Raw genomic sequence first — 21,779 nt, forward strand, 5'->3', positions numbered from 1 at the left:
TCTTGCTTGTAGATCTGCTTTCTCAGATATAGTGTGCTCCTTCTGACTCTTCTGTGGAGAATAAGTTGGAGTAGGGCAAAAGTAGAAGCAGGATAAGTTAGCAGACTTTGTAATGGTCCAGATAAGAAGTAATAGTGACTCAAACTAGACTGTGAATCATGAGATTGAGTGGTGGATGGATTGGGATATGGCCCAACAGAACCTACTGATGGATTGAATGTGAATGTAGAGGAAATATAGGGATCAAGGATAATTTCAAGAATTTTGGCTTAAAGAGCTAGTTGATGGAGATGCCATCTACTGGTTTGTGGAGGACAAAAAGAAGAACAGCTTGACAGACGGCGTTCTGTTTTAGCTAAGTTTGAAATATCTGATTGAGAACCATGTAGAGATGGCCTGAAAGTAGTTGTATATATAAGTATAGAATTCCAAGTAGAGGCCAGTGCTGGAAATATGAATTTGGAAGTAATCACAGTGGAGTGGTGAGAAAAAAAAAAAAAAGCCCTATTAAAATGAGGACATAATATGAGGAAGGGAGGAGGCAATAATTCATTGCCTTTAAGACAACTCTTAAAATAAGTTTTCCCATGAAAGAGAGTAGAAAAATTGAAAGAGCAGTTAGAGTATGTGTGGAATTAAGAGGGGTTGGGGAGAGCATATTTATTGGGTTTTTTTGTGTGTTTGTTTTGATAGGTGATGACAAAGTAATAACAATACTGATGTAAATGATCTGTTATAGAGGAAATACTTGCAAAGTCCTTAAGAAGATGAGAGGAAATGGGATCTGGAGCAAAAATGTAGGGTGGGCTGTTGCTTAAAATCAGAGATGCTTCATCCACAGAAGTAGGAGAAAAGTCAGAAAGAATGATGAATAAGTAGATTCATTAAATTACCAATTACTAACTGAATACCCGCTGCTTACTATATTATGCTTTGGGGACATACCACTAGGCAAGATTAAGTCTGAATCTTCCTGAAATGTGTGGCATATAGAAGGTTCTCATGTCTTATTTCTGTTGTTCTCAATAAGCCCTGAATTAATGTCATCCCCTAAGAGTGAAGGTTAAGGAGGGAATATTTGGAATATGAAGAAAGTGAAAAATTGTGTTGTTCTTGTTGTTCATCCGCTAGTTCAGTTCAGTTCAGTCACTCAGTCATGTCCGACTCTTTGTGACCCCATGAACTGCAGCACACCAGGCTTCTCTTTCCATCACTATCTTCCTGAGTTTCCTCAGACTCATGTTCATTGAGTCAGTGATGCCATCCAACCATCTCATCCTCTGTCATCCGCTTCTCCTCTTGCCCTCAGTTTTTCCCAAATCAGAGTCTTTTCCAGGGAGTCAGCTCTTCTCATCAGATGGCCAAAGTATTGGAGCTTCAGCTTCAGCATCAGTCCTTCCAATGAACATTCAGGACTGATTTCCTTTAGGATTGATTGGTTTGATCTCCTTGCAGTCCAAGGGACTCTCAAGGGTCTTCTCCAGCACCACAGTTCGAAAGTGTCAATTCTTTGGTGTTCAGCCTTCTTTATGGTCCAGTTCTCACATCCATACATGACTACTAGAAAAGCCATAGCTTTGACTAGACGGTCCTTTGTCGGCAAAGTGATGTCTCTGCTTTTTAAAACACTATCTAGGTTTGACATATCTATTCGTCCAAGGAGTAAGCATCTTTTAGTTTTGTGGCTGCAGTCACCTTACACAGTGATTTTGGAGCCCAAGAAAATCCAATACTGTTTCCATATTTTTCCCATCTGTTTGCAATGAAGTGATAGGGCTGGATTCCATGATCTTAGTTTTTTGAATGTTGAGTTTTAAGCCAGCTTTTTCACTCACCTCTTTCACCTTCATCAAGAGGCTATTTAGTTCCTCTTCACTTTTCTGCCATTAAAGTGGTATCATCTGCAGACCTGAGGTTGTTGATATTTCTCCTGGCAATGTTGTTTCCAGCTTGAGATTCATCTAGCCTGGCATTTTGCATGATGTATTCTGCATATAAGTTAAATAAGCAGGGTGACAATATACAGCCTTAACATACTCCTTTCCCAATTTTGAACCAGTTCGTTGTTCCATGTCCGGTTCTAACTGTTGCTTCTTTTCCTGCATACAGGTTTCTCAGGAGGCAGGTAAGGTGATCTGGTATTCCCATCTCTTTAAAAATATTACAGTTTGTTGTGAGCTATACAGTTGAAGTCTTTAGCATAGTCAATGAAGCAGAAGCAGATGTTTTTCTGGAATCCCATTGCTTTTTCTATTATCCTGCATATGTTGGCAATCTGATCTCTGGTTCCTCTGCCTTTTCTAAATCCAGCTTGAACACCTGGAAGTTTTCAGTTCACATACTGCTGAAGCCTTACCTGATGGATTTTAGGCAAAATCTTAGAATGAGTACAATTATACAGTAATTTGAACATTCTTTGGCATTGCTTTTCTTTGGGATTGAAATGAAAACTGACCTTTTCCAGTCCTGTGGTCACTGCTGAGTTTTCCAAATTTGCTGGCATAATGAGTGCAACACTTTAACAACATCATCTTTTAAGATTTGAAATAGTTCAGCTGGAATTCCATCACCTCCACTAGCACTGTTCGTAGTAATGCTCCTGAGGCCCACTTGATCTCACACTTCAGGATGTCTGGCTGTAGGTGAGTGACCACATAATCATGTTTCATTGCGTCAAGAGCTTTTTTGTACAGTTCTTAATTTGTACAGTGTATTCTTGCCACCTTTTCTTACCATCTTCTGCTCCTGCTATGTCCTTGCTGTTTTTGTCCTTTATTGTGCCTGAAATGTTCCCTTGGTATCTCCAGTTTTCGTAAAGAGATTGCTAGTCTTTCCCATTCTGTTGTTTTCCTCTGTTTCTTTGCATTGGTCACTTAAGAAGCCTTTTTTTTTTTAATTTCTCCTTGCTATTCTCTGCAACTCTGCATTCTTTACCCTCTAAACTCTAAAGGATGTCTCTTTACCTTTCTCCTTTGTCTTTTGCTTCTCCTCCTTTCTCAGCTGTTTGTAAGACCTCCTCAGACAACCACTTTGCCTTCTTTCATTTCTTTTTCTTGGGGATGGTTTTGGTCATCACCTCCTGCACAGTGTTACGAACCTCCATCCATAGTTCTTCAGGCAGTCTGTCTGCCAGATCTGGTCCCTTGAATCTGTTCATCAGCTCTACTGTGTAATCATAAAGGATTTGATTTAGGTCATAATTGAATGGCCTAGTGGTTTTCCCTACTTTCTCAACTTGAACCTGAATTTTGCAATAAGGAGCTGATGATTTGAGCCACAGTCAGCTCCAGTTCTTTCTTTCTTTCTTTCTTTTTTTGCTGACTGTATAGAGCTACACCATCTTCGACTGCAAAAAGAGTAAATAAAATCAGATTTTGGTACTGACCACCTGGTGATGTCCATGTATAGTCGTTTCTTTTGTTCGTGGAAGAGGGTGTTTGTTGTAACAAAACTCTGTTAGCCTTTGCCCTGCTTCATTTTGTACTCCAAGGCCAAACTTGCCTGTTATTTCAGGTATTTTTTGACTTCCTACCTTTGCATTCTAGTCCCCTGTGATAAAAAGGACATCTTTTTTTGGTATGAGTTCTAAAAAATCTTGTAGATCTTCATAGAATTGTTCAACTTCAGCTTCTTCAGCATTAGAGAGAAGAATACGTGAATTTATATTTTTGGAAAGGAGAAAAGGAAGCATGGTAGGGAAATGTGGTTTGATTCCTAGACAGTGATAATTAGCATTGAGATTGTAGCCATGAGTTTATGGTGAGACCAGTAAGGTTCCACTTGTTTTTCTTTAGCACTTGTGATCTGTTGGGGTAGGCATGATACAGGCAGATAAGTGGTTTTAGCCAAGTTAGGGTTGAGGCTTTAGTAGTCAAGTTTAACAGAAAAAGAAAAAAAAAAAAGAATAGGTGTGAAGGAGTTGAAGACTTGGTCAGGGAGTGATTTTAGTGAGGGACCATAAATCTGAGCTGAGTAAGAAGAGAAGTGGGTAGATGGGTAAATAATGGTTAAAAAAAAAGTGATACCATCAGTGGTAAAGAAGATGGGTAAATAATGGTAAGAAAGTACTGGGGTCAGTAGATGAATCTGAATTTTTAAGCAAGGAAAATATATTTCTATTATATAAGTAATGACCCTGATGCTGGGAAAGATTGAGGGCAGGAGGAGAAGGGGACAACAGAAGATGAGATGGTTGGATGGCATCTCCGACTCGATGGACAAGGGTTTGGGTGGACTCCAGGAGTTGGTGATGGACAGGGAGGCCTGGTGTGCTGCGGTTCATGAGCTCGCAAAGAGTCGGACATGACTGAGCGACTGAACTGAACTGGTACTCTGTATAAAAAAAATCTGAAAATATTTGAAATTAGAAAGGGGAGAAAAACAGTACCACCACCCAAAGATAACCAGTTGTTTATCTTTGCTTTGTTTACTTCTTTTTTTTCTACTGATAATTTTAAGGGTTATTTTAGTTTACTAGATAGACCTTCTATAACAAAGGCTACAGACGGGGTGATTTAAACAACAGACATTTTCTCACAGTTCTGGAGGCTGCACGAGCAAGAGCAAGGTGTCAGCAGGGCTGCTTTTTCCCTTTGGCCTGTAAATGTCTGTCTTCTCCCTGTGCCTTCACATAGTCTTTCCCCTGCCGTTGTCTGTGTCCAGAGTTTCCTCCTCTTATAAGGGCACCAGTCATGCTGGATTAGGGTCCACTCTAAAATTAGATCTCATTTTAACTTACTTATTTCTTCATAGACCCTACTTCCAAAGTCGCCTGAAGTACTGAGAAATGATTACTTCAGTATGAATTCTGGGAGAACACAATGCAGCCTGTAACATAGGTGTTCTTTGTCTTCAGTTTTTTATGTAATTGTGGTTATTCCTTGCATATATTTTTTAATCCTTTATCTTACCAGATAACATTAACTCAAACATTTTCCCACTTAGACTTGTAAAAATTTAACAGCTGCAAAATACTTTGTCAAATAACAAGTGTATTTCAGTATCTTAATCAGTCTTCTGTGTTGAACATCTAAGCACCCCTTCCAGCCCAACTTTTTGTTATTATAAAGAATACTAAAGTTTTTTGAATGAAATCTGTTTTTCTAGACGTTGGGTTATTTCCTTAGACTAGAATCTCAAAAGTAGATTACTTTAGCAAAAACTGTCACGATATACTGCTAAATTGGAGAAGTACTGAAACTTTTACTTTCTTTCCACATGACTGTTTTCTCTCTTCCTGCAGTAATAGACTGGAATGATGTTAGAAAACATAAATATGGTCATCTATCAGAGTCTGCATCCCAATATCAAGGTAAGAAAAAAAGCTATATTTAGCATAGAAAAATTTAATTGACATCTCTTAACACAAAGCCTCTTTTTTTGGAGGTCTGAGTATACCAAGAACTCACAGGTTAAAACACAAGCAAATATAATTTGTAGAGGTATCTGTCAAAAGCAATATACATTGGTTTGAGCATGAAATCAGGAAATTTAGATTGTGAGTTCAGACAATCCCAGATTAGCTTTAGGTACAGTTGTTTAGCCTTTCTGGATATCCAGTTTTTAATAAGGCAGAATTGAGTGGTATACTTCCACAACTACTAGTAATAAACTTAGTATCTTTTAAAATGAGAGAATTGAACTATACAAACTGTCAAGCCCTCATTTTACCCCAGAATCTCACTGTTCTGTCATTTTGGTGTGTTTTTCATGATGACTTATGTTGTAACATTTTTTTCTTTAATAGAAACTACCGACATCCTGGAGCTAGGTAAGATATTTTTCTTGTGTTTCTGTTAAATATGGGAAATTACTGAGCCAGGGATTAGATAGTAACTAGGAAAAGAATTCCATGTGTCTTTGTCTCATGAGCTCGTGAATCCTGTGCTCTTGTCTGCCTAATGAGCCCATGCAGTTCTCCTTTGCTGTCCTGTCAGACTTCCTTATCAGGAGGCCACAGACTAAGCTAACGAAAGGGAAAAGGGTGGTTAATTACATGAGTACAATAAGGAATGGGAAGTGAAACCAAACTGCAAGTTACTTCTTATTAATTCATTAAATCTAGAGCTAAAACAAAGCCCCTTTGTCCGTAAATCAGAATTTGATGGCATTTTCCCAAAAGAAATTATTCATGAGATATATTGAACTGATATTAAACCTAAAGATTTTATAAGTTTTTTTTTTAACTAAATAAAAACCAAAATATTAAGATGTCAAATAACAGGAGTCAGCCTGGTACTGCATTTGGTTTTCATCCCTGAATAGTGTACTTCAGGACTAGGATTTCAGAAATGAAACTAATGGCAATATTTTTCAGTCAGCTTTCCAAGTTCCTACATAAATGTCAGTCTTAACTTCTTAAGCATTCTTTAAAATCCTGCATTTTATTTAAATATTGATATCCTGATACCTTTATCAGTTTTTGTTGAAGTATTTTTACATATTTTGTTACCGCAACTTCCTGTGTTCAGTCCTATTATCATCATTTTCCATTTGCTCCCTCTTTCCTTTTCTTCTGACAACATATTATTTTCATGGCCCACTGACAAAGATGGTGATGTAAAGTAGTAGAACACTAGACTAGAAGTCAGAATTCCTGGATTCTTTGAAGGCCAACTTTGCCATTTAGTAAGTTTGTGACACTAATCCTTGGTTTTCTGATTTGTAAATGGGGATAATAATCCCTTTCTACCTACTTCACAGGGTTATTAAGAAGATTATATGAACTAATGGATGTGAAAACATCTTAAAAACTCTCAAATACTTTTCAACTTTGGAGGATTATTATTTTCATTTGTTCAGCAACTATCCTCAGCCTTTTAAGTCAAATCTTGTGACATTCTTTGAAGTGAAGCATTCTATGATTATGAGCTGAAGAAATGAATGAAATGAAATAATGCAGGTAAAGGGCCTGATACTTGATAAACAATAAATGATCGTCATTCTTTATTTTTCCTTAAAACTTGGCTCATGCTTTCTAAGGTACTGGTGTGTGGTTTAAAAAGCATGGCATAAGACAGGGTTCATACTCCTTTTCCTCACTAACCAGTTTTGTGACTTCAGAAAAAATACTTGATCTTTCTGAGTCCATTTCCTCATCTTTAAGATGAGAATAAAACCTACTTTTCGGGTTATAATTAACAGGGGAAATATTGAACATAGTGTGGCATGGTGCAGACAAACAGAAGGTACTCAGTGATAGCTGCTGCAGTTTGGGGATTTGTTGCTAATGTGAATGATGATAACAGTTCTAGTTCAGTGATATTTAAGGTATGTTGTAAACAACCTGTTTTGTTGACAGAATTGTGAAAAGTGGATATTCAGTTTAAAATATTTACATAAAATGATGTTAAAATGTGAAAGTATGTTTTTTGTTGTGGGAGTAGAGGTAGTGAAGCCAGGCAGAGTCTCTGATAAAGTAATCTTGGGCATTTCATTTTGTCCATCAGGCATAGAGAGTAGCCTAAAATACCACACTGAAAGAAAATTCAGTAGATTTTTAGAGTCTCAGAGTTTGGAAGAGGCCTTGAAAAATCTACCTTGGCCTGCATTTCAAAATTCGAACATTTTTTATTTCTTGTAAAATGTCTTGTCCTGAACTTTCCCCAAAGTTGTTAGGGACTTAAAACCTCCTCAAGCAAGTCACTCATGTTTAAACAAATATTTTTTGGGCCAAAATCTGTTTCTTTGTCAATTCTATTAGTCCTACTTATAACTTTCAGAGCCATATGTATAGGTTTAGCCAGGTTTTCTCTGACCAGCCTCTAGTCATTTGAAAGCAGCTCTAAGGACTGCTTTCTCACTGCCATTCTGTTACATTTCCTAGTTTAAGCAACCATCATCTCATAGCTAGTTTATTAGAAAAGCTTTCTAATAAAAAAGCTTCCTGCCTCCAGCCTTACCCTCCTCCAGTCCGTTCTTCACATTGTAGACAGGATGCTTTTTCTTATAAACCCTTTTGTGCTTCCTCTTCTCCTTAGTGTTGCATATGAGACTCTGAAACCCAAACACTGCTTTTATTGACAACCTCTTTTCTAAACCATTTTTATCTACCCTGTAGCCATACTGAAAGATTCAGGTTTGAGAACTGCTTTTTTTCATTTCTGGGCCCTCATACATGCTTTTCTTTCTGTCTGAAACAACAGGTCTCTCTTTGGCTAACTCCTTGCTTATCCTTTTACATTTTAACTTGGAAGCCTTAAGTTGAAGCTTTGTTAAGGCAAGACAATATTTTGATCATGGTTGTATCTCCAGCACTGTTCCTTGATCCACACTATAAATACTTGTTGGATGGATGGATAAAGAAATGGCTTTAAGACTTTCATGCTAAATGTTGCTTCTTCATTTAGCTGGTCCTCATGTGACATGGTTTTGTTTCTCTTGATCATTTGGGTCACCATTTAGGTGTTGCTTTGTTCTGTCCCTCTCAAGGACTAGTTCCCATAATGTTTAATTTCCCAGGTGTGATTTCACTAGTCCAGAAAAGAGTAGGACCATTACTGGCTTGCTTCTTTTCATTCACTCACTTTTCAAACTTTTATGGTGCCTCTCTCAAGTTTCAGGTACTGGGTTAAACAGTGAAGGTTTTTAAAGTTCATAAAATGGACTTCTCTGGCAGTCCAGGGTTTAGACTCTGAGCTTCCAAATCAGGGGCACAGGTTCAATCCCTGGTTGGGGAACTAAGACCCCACATGCTGCACAGCATGGCCAAAAATAAAGACTCTGACTGTCTTTATTGCTCTAAAGGATTTGGGTTCCACACTTTAGATGGAACTAAATAGAGTTCTTGTAGAGGAATGTGGACAGAGCAGTAGCCAGCATGAATGGAAATGCCTGAGGTAACCATTTTAAATTAGGAGCCGTTGAGGGATTTGGGACATATTTAGGGGATTAGGTATATTATGTCTAATGTCAGTAGGTAAAGATTTAGAAGAAGGTAGACTTTGGCTGATTCTAATGGTTAAAATAATCCATTTGTACTGTTGAACCATAGCTGAATAATAAATTTCTCATCATTGGAATTATTTAACTAGAGGCTGGAGGGACCATTCAGGTCTCAGCTTTTATATCACCTCATCAAGATCCCTTTCTTGACCATCCTTCCTAAAATAGCATACATACTCTCAGCACTCTTTTCCTCTCCTACCTTGCTTTATTTTTTCCTTATTTGAAAAGGGCCAGAAATTGTACAGTTATTATGTGGTTTCTCTGTAACTTTCTGGATCAATTGAATTATGTTTATTTATTTATTGTGTCTCTTCCCTCTTAAAATGTAAGCTCCATGTGGGCAGAGATTTTGGCTGTTTTGTTCTTTGCTGTGTATCACCTGTGCCTGGAATTGAGCTTGGCATATAGTAGTTGCACAGTAAATATTTGTTGAATGAGTGAATATTAGAGAAAGGAATTCATGCGTTCAACTGGTGGATCTTTTGTGTTTTACAGTTTAGAGAACTGTTAATTTTTAAAGTATTTGTATGTAGTTATAAATCCCTTCAGGGCAGCAATCTTTGTTGTTATTGTTCACTCGCTCATTCGTGTCTGACTCTTTGCAACCCCATGGACTGCAGCACGCCAGGCTTCCCTGCCCTTCGCCATCTCCCCTAGCTTTCTCAGACTCATCTCCATTGAAGTGGTGATGCCGTCCAACCATCTTGTTCTCTGTTGTCCCCCTTTCCTCCTGCCTTCGATCTTTCCTAGCATCAGGGTCTTTTCTAATGAGTTGGTTTTTCGCATCAGGTGGCCAAAGTATTGGAGCTTCAGCTTCAACATCAGTCCTTCCAATGAATATTCAGGGTTGATTTCCTTTAGGATTGGATGGTTTGATCTTGCAGTCCAAGGGATTCTTAAGAGTCCTCTCCAGCACCACAGTTGAAAGCATCAATTCTTTGGCGCTCAGCCTTCGTTATTGGCCAACTCTTATACATGACTACTGGAAAGGCCGTAGCTTTGACTAGATGGACCTTTGTTGGCAAAGTAATATCTCTGCTTTTTAATATGCTGTCTAGGTTTGCCATAGCTTTTCTTCCAAGGAGCAAGCATCTTTTAATTTCATGGCTGCAGTCACCGTCTGTGGTGATTTTGGAGCCCCCAAAAATAAAGTCTCTCATTGTTTCAGTTGTTTCTCCATCTATTTGCCATGAAGTGATGGGACCGGATGCCATAACCTTAGCTTTTTGAATGTTGAGTTTTAAGCCAATCTTATTTCCTAATAATAGATATAACTGTCATATGGTAGTATGTATGTTAGAGTTTATAAAATACTTTCTTAAGTATTTTTCAGCAGTATAAATGAGATGACTGACTGTCTCTCATCTATAAGGTTTCAGCCCAAATGTTTCCTGCCTAGAGCATCTGTCTGTAATTTCACCATCTAAGATGATTCCCAGTCTCTGTCACATATCATTATTTTATGTCCTTCAAATACTTACCATTTACTACCTTATTTATTTGACTTTGTGTTAATTGTGCCTCATTATGCACTGGAATGTAAATTCCACAAGGGCAGGGACTTCCTGCCTTATCCTAGCATTTAGAAGAAGTGCCTGGCACATACAGGATACTCAAACATCATTTGAATGAATAATTGAAATCACTCCAGAAATTTCAAAGTACTATACTAGTTAATAATGTCAGTCTTCACAGTAATCTTGACCCAAGCATGAATTAGATTTCCCTGTTCTGCATTCTCAAGGCAATCTGTACTACCTCATTAACTTAAATTTATCATAATTGTGGCAGATTATTTGTATTATTACTTAATTCACTACTTTTGCTTATCTCTAAACTGTAGGCTCCATGAATTTCAGAGCCATGTCTATCTTGTTCCCCTGATATTTAGCACTGTGCTTTTGCACTTGGAAGGAGATTAATAAGTATTTATTGAATGAAGGAGTGTGTGTATAATCTTATGGGATATTATGTCTCTTTCAGATAAATGAACTGATGCTTGGAAGGATTAAGTAGTTTATTCAAGATAGGAAATGGCAACCCACTCCAGTATTTTTGCCTAGAGAATCCTGTGGATAGAGGAGCCTGGTGGGCTGCTGTCCATGGGGTCGCACAGAGTCAGTCACGACCGAAGTGACTTAGCATGCATGCATGCATTGGAGAAGGAAATGGCAACCCACTCCAGTATTCTTGCCTGGAGAATCCCAGGGACAGAGGAGCCTGGCGGGCTACTATCTGTGGGGTCACTCAGAGTCGGACACAACTGAAGTGATTTAGCAGCAGTAGCAGTAGCAGTTAACTATAGAAACAGGACTTCAGCCACCATCTTCTAACTCTCAACATCACATTCTTTTAATTATCCCATTAGTTTCTAGGCATGGAATTTAATCAGTATTACCTAGGAAGGTGTTGAAAATACAGATTCTCAGACCACACTCAAGAGATTACTGAATGAGAACCTCTGAAGATGGTCTCAGAACTGTGAAAAGAAGTTAGAAAAATTATTTAGTATATTTTTATGGTAAGTAGCATTTGAGAATGATATTATATCCCAAGATTTGACAGACTGCTATTTAGGGGCCAAATGCAACCCACTGCCAGTTTTTATAAATAAATTTTAGTGAAACACAGCCATGCTCACTCATTTACATATTGCCTGTGGCTATTTTCATGCTACCATGTACAAGTTCAGTATTTGTGACAGAGACTGAATGGCCTACAAAGAGTAAAATTTTTTCTGTCTGGTCCCTTACAGAAAATTTGCCAGCCCCGATCTATACTTTGTTGCCTGGCCTACTCCTCTTGTGGTGTTTTTAGTGCTCGGCAGTGTGGTAGGTTTGATGTTTGGCTTCATTATGAGCATTATAATAGGTGCTCAGATATTCTTAGTGAGTCCATAAAAATTAACTTATTTTGCAGCTTACCTGATTGATAGTAAACAATAAACAGCCTAAGCAGTCAAATTTAAGAAAAAATACTAATCTAGGTATGGTTGAAGCTAGTGAACCCTCAGTGTATGAACTGCTTTTAACAAAGAGGTTCTTTTTCTTTCAGTTGATAGTAAATGGGAAGATGTGGGATTTCTTAACCTATGTAATAGGAATTGACTACCATAGTTGTTATGTGTAATATAGAACTATAGTACCCTTATTATTTTGGTACCCTGATGCTGCTGTAATTACATCTTAAAGCCAAAGTCTCTTGGGTGTTTTTGGTCAGAACTCAAAACAGTAACAAGCAACTCAGAACTGACCTAACTTCTTCCGTACTGCCTTCTACAGTAATCCCCATATAGGTATTTAAATTTACATTAAAGTTAAATACCATTTAAAATCTAATTTCTCACTCACACTAGCCACACTTCGCATGTTTAATAGTGGCATGTGGCTCTTGGCTATCTTACTGGTCAGCATAGATGCAGAACATTTCTGTTATCAGAGAAAGTTTTAGTGGGTAGAACTGCTGTACGTGTTAGAGTTCAAGAGGTGCAGCCTAGTCAGATCCAAGACTTACTATTTGACTTATTTATTTGCAAGAATGGAATAATAATTCTTGATGTTTTCTTTTTGTAACAGCCAATAGTGATGAAACTCTTTGCTTTAAAAGCTATCTCGGCTAAGAGCAAACTCTTTATTAAATTCTAATAAGCTATTTAAATCTTGACTTAAGGAAATACTCACCTCATTTACCCTTGACTGTCTATTCAAAATGATGAATTATTTATTGACTAAAGGGGATGGCTACCAGGTGGCGCTGGTGCTAAAGAATGTCCTTGCCAATGCAAGAGACTAGGGTTCAGTCCCTGGGTCAGGAAGATCCCCTGGAGGAAGGCATGGCAATCCACTCCAGTATTATTGCTGGAGACTCCCACGGACAGAGGAGCCTGGCAGGCACCAGTCCATAGGGTTGCAAAGAGTCCGACAGGACTAAAGCAACTTAGCATGCACACACGCAGTCATCAGCCAGTTCATTAAACAGTTCAGAACTGACTGTGATTTCTGGCCAAATCTATTTGGCTTGGTTAGGATTGTGGGAAAGGAACCAGTTTTAAAACAGAAGCTATAAAGTCAATAGAGTATAAAGTCTTGGCATCATCTTTGGAGTGACTGAGATTTCATCATTCCATGACTCATTTTTATTCCCAGCATCTAGTGCTTTTTTCATGGCCCAAAGGGGCCCTGTGCTGCTCCACTGCAGAGGAAACTTCAAGAAATGCTGGTTTGCTACAGTGTTTTAGCTTGTGAAAGTCTCTGGGACCTTACCTGCTCCATCATGGGGTCACCTCTAGGTGGGTATTAGGGGGATATTTGTAATTGATTTAACCTTTAATAATGAACCTGGTAATCTTTTGTGGTTCAGTAAGATATGTGTTTATTTATTTATTTATTTATTTTTAGATATGTGTTTAATAACCTATCCTTTAAAATGTTTTCCCTGACCCAGGTCACTGTCACCTTAAAGATTATTTCTCTAGCACAGTGTTCCTCAAACTTTGAGAGACCTTAAGGGCCACTTCAGCATTCCCTGGTGGCTCAGAGGTTAAAATGTCTGCCTGGAATGCAGGAGACCAGAGTTCGATCCCTGGGTCGGGAAGATCCCCTGGAGAAGGAGATGGCAACCCACTCCAGTACTCTTGCCTGGAGAATCCCATGGACGGAGGAACCTGGTAGGCTACAGTCCATGGCATCGTAAAGAGTCGGACACGACTGAGCGACTTCACAAGGGCCACTTCAAGAGGCTACAAAGATTCTGTAAATTTGCCAACTTATTCTTAACTACTGTCATTAGAAATGCTACTGAGGATCTGCTTTTCTCTAAATTAACAAACCTTGGTCATTTTGCACCTCAGAGCAATGCAACGGTGACTGGAATAGGAGAGGGTTGAGGTGGGTGAGAGAGAAACATCTTTTAGAGTGAGGATTCAAGTATAATCTCATTCTGGCTTTTCCTGCCCCCAACAACTCCTCTTACCCATGGTCTCAAGATAGCTTCTTCTTTTTTCTTTCTGAGCTGAGATGGTGGGATTCTGCCACGTTGGGTATTAAAATCAGTTATTTGATGGAAATAAGGGACCTTTACAGGAGTCAGATTGTTCAGAAGGAATCTTCCCACCCACTTTGTGCCTCTTCTGTTCTGTTTTCCATGAGCTTCCTGAATACTTCTTTGAGACACTGGTATGACTTGGTGTAACATTTTGGATCATTTTAAAGACTGGCTTGAAATATTCCTTAGGTCATCTAGACGGTGATTCAAAAAACACTGATCTAAAATGATCCACTCAGGTCATCTCAATTCTTCCCCTAATATACTTCTTTGAGTCCAAACAGGGCCGTGTAAGTTTTCTTATGCTCCAAACAAGTCTGAAAATAGCCTAATGTTTAGGGTAGATTACATCTTGAAAGCATTTTTAGGAAGTTGACTGTGATAGAGATTTTTATTTCCTTTGCAGGTCATTTTACCTGGGACAAATACCTAAAAGAAACATGTTCAGTCCCAGCGCCTATCCATTGCTTCAAGCAGGTAATTGATTCTCAGCATCTTTAGAAGGTGGGAGGCAAGTAGTTTTTCTGGTCCTTAGACAAGCAAAACATGAAGTGGGAGCCTTTGGGCTTCTCACCTAAAGTCCCCAGAATAAACTTCTATGAGAAGAATATAACTTCAAGACTTAAAACTCAGCTGTGAGTTTTAAACGTTCTCCCCAATTTCCCAAGTAACACCTTTTCCTTCTTCACCTCCTTGAAGATATTCTGTGTTACTGAAAACAGTTGCTAATTTTTACTACAGCTCTTAGTTCAGGCAGATAGGAAACAGAGTTATAGCCCTTAGACAACTCTTGAAAGTGGAGCAGTATTCATATCTCTGAATTCAGCTCCCCTGCCACAATCTTATCTTTCCATAAAAATGTTGGCATTGAATCCCATTGTGGAGTATGTTAGGAGTTCATTGGAGGTCATTTAGAGCTTCCCACGTAGGATTAAGTTCCCCATACAATGCACAGATGATGTTGACTATCAGTACATGATGAGGGTAGTAAGCAGAGATGGCTACTGCTGCTAAATAGAGCTGCACATCAGGAAATGGTTTATATCTCCCTCCTTCTTAGTATTCAATTGTTGTTTCCACAAACTGTCAACATTTCACTTTGAGTTTGAATGTTGTCTAGATAAAAGTACAAAATAGGACTTTGCTCATCTGAAATAATAGGAACTGAATTCATATTTCTACCTGAAATAATTTTAAAAGACAAAATATATGAAATAATGGTTTTCAAGTTACTGAAGATCAGGCAGCCAAGAACAGTGATCTCTGAGAGATAAAAAAACAAATGAGTTGAGCCTCTTATGATTTACTGCTTTACAATAGTTTGAGACCATGGCCCAGGGAAAGAGAACCCAGACTAAGCCTGAGAGATTCCCTATCAAATTAGGGAGATGGAACTGAGAACCCAGGGATAGAATCTGCAGGACAGAGTACCAGAGAAGAGAATGGGGCACAGAAAGAAAACTGCAGAGAACCCCCTTCAAGTATTCATCAAAGTACTGTTGCTCTGTATATGCATGTGAGCATCCAAAGCCAAGGGAAACACTGTCTGAAAGGATTAAAGGACAGTAAAAGGATAGAGCCTAGTGCTCACACAAGACTGGGAATAGTGCCTGATTCCACCAGCTAGACTGGAAAATCTCATAATTCATGTGGAATAGTTGGGAAGATCCTGCTCAGTAGTGGGAAATGATTAGCCTTAGGATGAGCATGCTTTGAATCTGCCTAACAAACTAAAAAGCAAGACTCAGTGTGATTAAATTATTTCCAAGTAAATTAACTTCATCTGGGAACATAGCACAAGAAGAGAATGCAAAAATATCCAGCACCTAACAGGTAAAAGTCAAATGCCTGGCATCTAGTCAAAGATTCTCAGGCATATAAGGAGGCAGGAAAGCATAACTAATAATGAACAGACTAATCAACCAATTGAAACAGGCTTAGAACCTTTGCAGATCTTAGAATAGCAGATTAAAACATTAAAACAGTTATTTTAATTATGTTCTATATGTTTGAAAGTTAAGCAGAGACTTGAAGTATATAAAAAAAGACATTGAGCAAAATGAAAAATACACTAGATGGGATTAATGGTGGAAGAAAAGCTGAATAAATATGAAAACATAGCAGTAGAAGATACCTAAAATGAAACACACAGAAAAAAAGTATTTTAAAAATATGAAAAAGAGATCAGTGAAGCATGGGATAACATCATAGACCATGTAATTAGACTATCCAAAAGAAAAGAGATGGAGAACTGGAAAAGCATTTGAAGATAAAATGGCAAAAAATTGTTCACAGTTGAGGAAAACTAAAAATCTCCAGATTCAGAAAGCTAAATGAATCTCCTTAAAAAAAAGACATGAATAAAATTATACTAAGGCATGTCATAAATTATCAAAACTAGTGATAGAGAACATCTTCAAAGCAGCCAGAGGAAAAAAAACACTTTATGTGCAGGGAAACTAAGATAAGAATGACATTAAATTTTCTTGAAATAATGCAAACAAGAAGAAAGTTAAATAAAATCTTCAAAGTATCAAAAGAAAACTATGATCCATGAATTTTATATCCAGCAAAAAGATCTTCCAAAATGAAGGAAAAATAGAGTTATTTTCAGATGCATAAAAACTGAAGGAATTCATCACTAGTAAACTCACTCTTTGAAGAAGGCGGTGGCACCCCACTCCAGTACTCTTGCCTGGAAAATCCCATGGATGGAGGAGCCTGGTAGGCTGCAGTCCATGGGGTCGCCAAGAGTCGGACACGACTGAGCAACTTCAGTTTCACTTTTCACTTTCATGCATTGGAAAAGGAAATGGCAACCCACTCCAGTGTTCTTGCCTGGAGAATCCCAGGGACGGGGGAGCCTGGTGGGCTGCCATCTGTGGGGTCGCACAGAGTCGGACACGACTGAAGCAGCTTAGCAGCAGCAGCAAACTCGCTCTTACAAATGTTTGAGTCCGTCATGCAGAAGGAAAATATTACCAGATAGAAATACAGATCTACACAAAGGAATGAAAGTTACTAGAAATGATAATTACAAGGGTAAATACTTAAAATGTTATTTCTTATTGAGCCTCTATAAAAGATAATTGACTATAAATAATGATAATAACATTGTATTGTAGATATAAGAAAATGGATTAGTAAAAATGTATAACAACAATAGCTTAAGGGAGAGAAATTTAAGTAGCCTATTATAAAATTCTTATACATGAAGTAGTATAATATTACTTGAAGATAGACTGATAATTTAAATATGTTTAAGCCCCACTGAAATAATAGAAAGCATCCACTGAAATAATAGAAAACAGCAGAATGGTAGGTTTAAATCCAGCCATATCAATAATCCAATTATAAATTATCTAAATTCCTCAGTTAACAAACTGAGATTGTCATATTGGATAAAAAGTAAGACCCAATTATATACTGCCTGCAAGCAATTATACTTTAAATGTAAAGACACAAACAGGTTAAAAGTAAAAGAATCAAAAATTATAATAAAGCTGAAATAGCATATTAATATCAAAGTATATTTCAGAGGCAAAGGGTATTATCAGATAAAAATATAGTAATTTCATCACGAAAAAGGTCACACAGTCCTTACATGAATCAAAAGATGATAGATACAGAGCTTAACACCCTTCAAAAAAATTAATTCAAAACAGACCACACACCTAACTGTAAAACACAAAACTAAATTCCTAGAAGTTAGCATAGGAGAAGACTAAGATGGAATATGTCAGATTTCATTGCAATCCCAAAGAAAGGCAATGCCAAAGAATGCTCAAACTCATCTCACACCCTAGTAAAGTAATGCTCAAAATTCTCCAAGCCAGGCTTCAACAGTATGTGAACCATGAACTTATGCTCAAGGTGGATTTAGAAAAGACAGAGGAACCAGAGATCAAATTGCCAACATCTGTTGGGTCATCAAAAAAGCAAGAGAGCTCCAGAAAAAAAAACATGTATTTCTGCTTTATTGACTATGCCAAAGTCATTGACTGTGTGGATCACCACAAACTGTGGAAAATTCTGAAAGAGATGGGAATACAGACCACCTGACCTGCCTCTTGAGAAACCTGTATGCAGGTCAGGAAGCAACAGTTAGAACTTGACATGGAACAACAACAGACTGGTTCCAAATAGGAAAAGGAGTACGTCAAGGCTGTATATTGTCACCCTGCTTATTTAACTTATATGCAGAGTACATCATGAGAAATGCTGGGCTGGAGGAAGCACAAGTGAAGTCACTCAGTTGTGTCCAACTCTTTGTGACCCCATGGACTGTAGCCTACCAGGCTCCTCCCTCCATGGGATTCTCCAAGCAAGAATACTGGAGTGGGTTGCCATTTCCTTCTCCAGGAGGAAGCACAAGCTGGAATCAAAATAGCCGGGAGAAATATCAATAACCTCAGATATGCAGATGACACCACCCTTATGGCAGAAAGTGAAGAGGAACTAAAAAGCCTCTTGATGAAAGTGAAAGAGGAGAGTGAAAAAGTTGGCTTAAAGCTCAACATTCAGAAAACTAAGATCATGGCATCCGGTCCAATCACTTCATGGGACATTGATGGGGAAACAGTGGAAACAGTGACAGACTTTATTTTTTTTGGCTCCAAAATCACTGCAGATGGTGACTGCAGCCATGAAATTAAAAGATGCTTACTCCTTGGGAAAAAAAGTTATGACCAACCTAGACAGCATATTATAAAGCAGAGACATTACTTTGCCAACAGAGGTCCATCTAGTCAAAGCTATGGTTTTTCCAGTAGTCATGTATATGATGTGAGTGTTGGACTATAAAGAAAGCTGAGAGCTGAAGAATTGATGCTTTTGAACTGTGGTGTTGGAGAAGACTCTTGAGAGTCCTTTGGACAGCAAGGAGATCAACCAGTCAGTCCATCCTCAAGGAAATCAGTCCTGAATATTCATTGGAAGGACTGATGTTGAAGCTGAAACTCCAATACTTTGACCACCTGATGCGAAGAACTGACATTTGAAAAGACCCTGAAGCTGGAAAAGATTGAAGGCAGGAGGAGAAGGGGACGACAGAGGATGAGATGGTTGGATGGCATCACCAACTCAATGAACATGAGTTTGCGTAAACTCCAGGAGTTGGTGATGGACAGAAAGGCCTGGTGTGCTGCAGTCCATGGGGTTACAAAAAGTTGGACACGACTGAACTGAACTGAAGGTGACCTTAGGTGTGGCAGTAATTTATTAGGTGCAAACCAAAGGCACAGTTCAGGAAAGAAGTAAGTGATAAGTTGAACTTCATTAAAATAAAACCTTCTACTATATGAAAGACACTGTCAAGAGAATGAGAAGACAAGCCACAGACTGGGGGAGAATATTTTTACAAGACGTGTTTGACAAAGGACTGTGACCCAAAATATATAGATACCTTAAACTCAAAATAAGAAAATAACTCAAAAATGATCAAAGATCTTAAGACATCTCACCAAAGACGGTCGTATGACAAGCATGAAAAAGATGTTCTGCATCATATGTTATCAGAGAAATGCAAATTAAAACAACAGTGAGATACCACTGCATACATATTGTAATGCCAAAACCCAGAACACTGATAACACCAAGTGTTAGGCAAGGATGTGGAGCAACAGGAATTCTCATTAATTGCTTGTGGGAATGCAAAATGGTACAGACATCTTATAAGGTAGTTTGGTGATCTCTCTTCTTGTAAACTAAACATACTCTTACCATATGATCCGTCAATTGCATTCCTTGATATTTACCCAAAGCTGAAATTTTATGTCCACACAAAAACTTGTGTGTATGTGTGTGTGTGTGTGTGTATATGTGTGTGTGGATTTTATTGCATCTTTATTCATAATCACCAAAACTTGGAAGAAACCAAGATGTTTTTTAAGTAGGTGAATGGATAAACAAACTGTAGTATAGCCAGACAATGGAGTATTACTCAGCCCTAGAGAGAAATGAGCTATCAAGCCATGAAAAGACCTAGAGGAAACTTAAATGCATCTTAACTACAAGAAAAAAGCCAGTCTGAAAAAGCTATATAATGTGTGATTCAAACTATATGACATTCTGGAGAAGGCAAAACTCTGGAGACAGTAAAAAGATCAGTGGTTGCCAGAGACTGAGTGGATGAGTAGTCCAGGTACAGAGGATTTTTAGTACAGTTAAACTATTTTGTATGATCCTATAATGATAGATACATGTCTCCATTAGACCAAATTCATAGAGTATACAACACCAAGAGAAAACCTTACTGTAAATAATGGACTTTGGGTTATTATGATATGTTAGTGTAGTTTTATCTGTTATAATAAATGTATTACTATGTTAGATACTGAAAATACAGGAGACACTGAATGTGTTGGAGCAGGATGTTTATAGGAAATCTCTCTATCTTCCTTTCAGTTTTTCTGTGAACCTAAAACTGCTCTTAAAAGTGAGTCTTAATGAAAAAGAAATGAATTATTGATACATTCTACAAATGGGTGAATATCAGAATGGTTATGCTGAGTGAAAGAAACTATATCCAAAAAAAAAAAGTATATTCTGTATGATTCCATTTTAAGTCTAGAAATGCAAAATGCAAAACAGTCTACACTGATAGAAAGTAAAGCAGTGTTTGCCTGGAGAGAGAGAGATCTGGGAAGGGCTAGACAGGTCTTAAAGGGATATGCAAAACTTGATAGTATGTCCACGTCCATTATCTTGATAGTGGTGATGGTTTCCAGAGTGTTGTGATGTATGTGGTGTCATGAGTGTATACATATGTCAGTACTTAACCTAAGTGTATAGTTCATTGTATGTCAATTATAACTTAAAGTTTTTAAAAAACAGGAATTGATTTCTAAGTTAATGTCAAAGTAAAAAAAAAAAATAATCTATTCCCATTGGTTAGTCTGTGTGGTAGACATACTGAAGCACTCCATGAAGAAACACTAAGGATATGATAGTTTAATAGGATGATTTCTGCAAAGAAAATATTAAGAATACCTGGAGGGTTAGGGAATTGCAGAAGACAGGATAAAAAACAGCATTAAAGCAAGGACCATTTGAGATACTCTTATCCTTTACTTACTGGTCACTCAATATTTGATGCTTCACTGGAAAGTAATTTTTTCCCTTCAGTTTACATTTCAGAGTTTCTTTTTCATGAGACCCTTCCTAGGTATTAGGAAATAATTCATGAGGGTTGTCCCTGACTCAGCTGTAATCAGTTTGCATCCAAAGCATAAATTTCCAGGTTCCATCGCTTAATATCCTTACTGAAAATGCCATGTATTCTTAGTCTGCCTAATCCCCATGGCTTGTTCTCCTCAGTCCTACACACCTCCAAGCAACGAGTTCAAGATCAGCATGAAATTGGAAGCGCAGGACCCCAGGAACACCACATCTACCTGTATTGCCACAGTAGTTGGACTGACAGGCGCTCGCCTCCGCCTTCGCCTTGATGGCAGTGACAACAAGAATGACTTCTGGCGGCTGGTTGACTCAGCTGAAATTCAGCCTATTGGGAACTGTGAGAAGAATGGGGGTATGCTGCAGCCCCCTCTGGGTGAGTAACTGGACCCAAGCTCTCCCTAGCCCATTAGTTATCTTCCTCAAATTGTACATTGTATTAGAAGAAAACATAGGGTTATCTGCCCATCCCTTCTTTTTCGTATGGTCCAAAAGGTCCACCTAACATGAAATGAGCTGTAAAATCTGGACCTCTCCATTCTTCACTAACTTGTGATATCCATGCTTCTCTTCAGCTCCTCTTTTTCTAATGGGAAACCACACCCTGCATCCTT

The 21,779-nt window shown here is 38.1% G+C and overlaps 1 protein-coding gene across 7 annotated transcripts in view; it reads left to right on the top strand.

Moving 5' to 3' along the window:
* Positions 1-21,779, top strand: part of SCMH1 (Scm polycomb group protein homolog 1) — a 216,476-nt gene that overhangs the window by 74,283 nt on the left and 120,414 nt on the right. For 3 of the 7 annotated variants that reach the window (XM_052638227.1, XM_052638233.1, XM_052638234.1), the window contains 4 exons: positions 5,243-5,311; positions 5,747-5,770; positions 14,396-14,466; positions 21,307-21,541. In XM_052638227.1, the coding sequence (XP_052494187.1) occupies positions 5,243-5,311; positions 5,747-5,770; positions 14,396-14,466; positions 21,307-21,541 (399 nt within the window). Of the gene's footprint in view, positions 1-5,242; positions 5,312-5,746; positions 5,771-6,702; positions 6,902-13,091; positions 13,235-14,395; positions 14,467-21,306; positions 21,542-21,779 lie in introns of all 7 variants that reach the window. The other 4 variants (XM_052638228.1, XM_052638229.1, XM_052638230.1 and 1 more) reach the window with 3 other exon arrangements.

Source organism: Budorcas taxicolor, chromosome 3 (assembly GCF_023091745.1).
Source record: "Budorcas taxicolor isolate Tak-1 chromosome 3, Takin1.1, whole genome shotgun sequence".
Classification (NCBI taxonomy): domain Eukaryota; kingdom Metazoa; phylum Chordata; class Mammalia; order Artiodactyla; family Bovidae; genus Budorcas; species Budorcas taxicolor.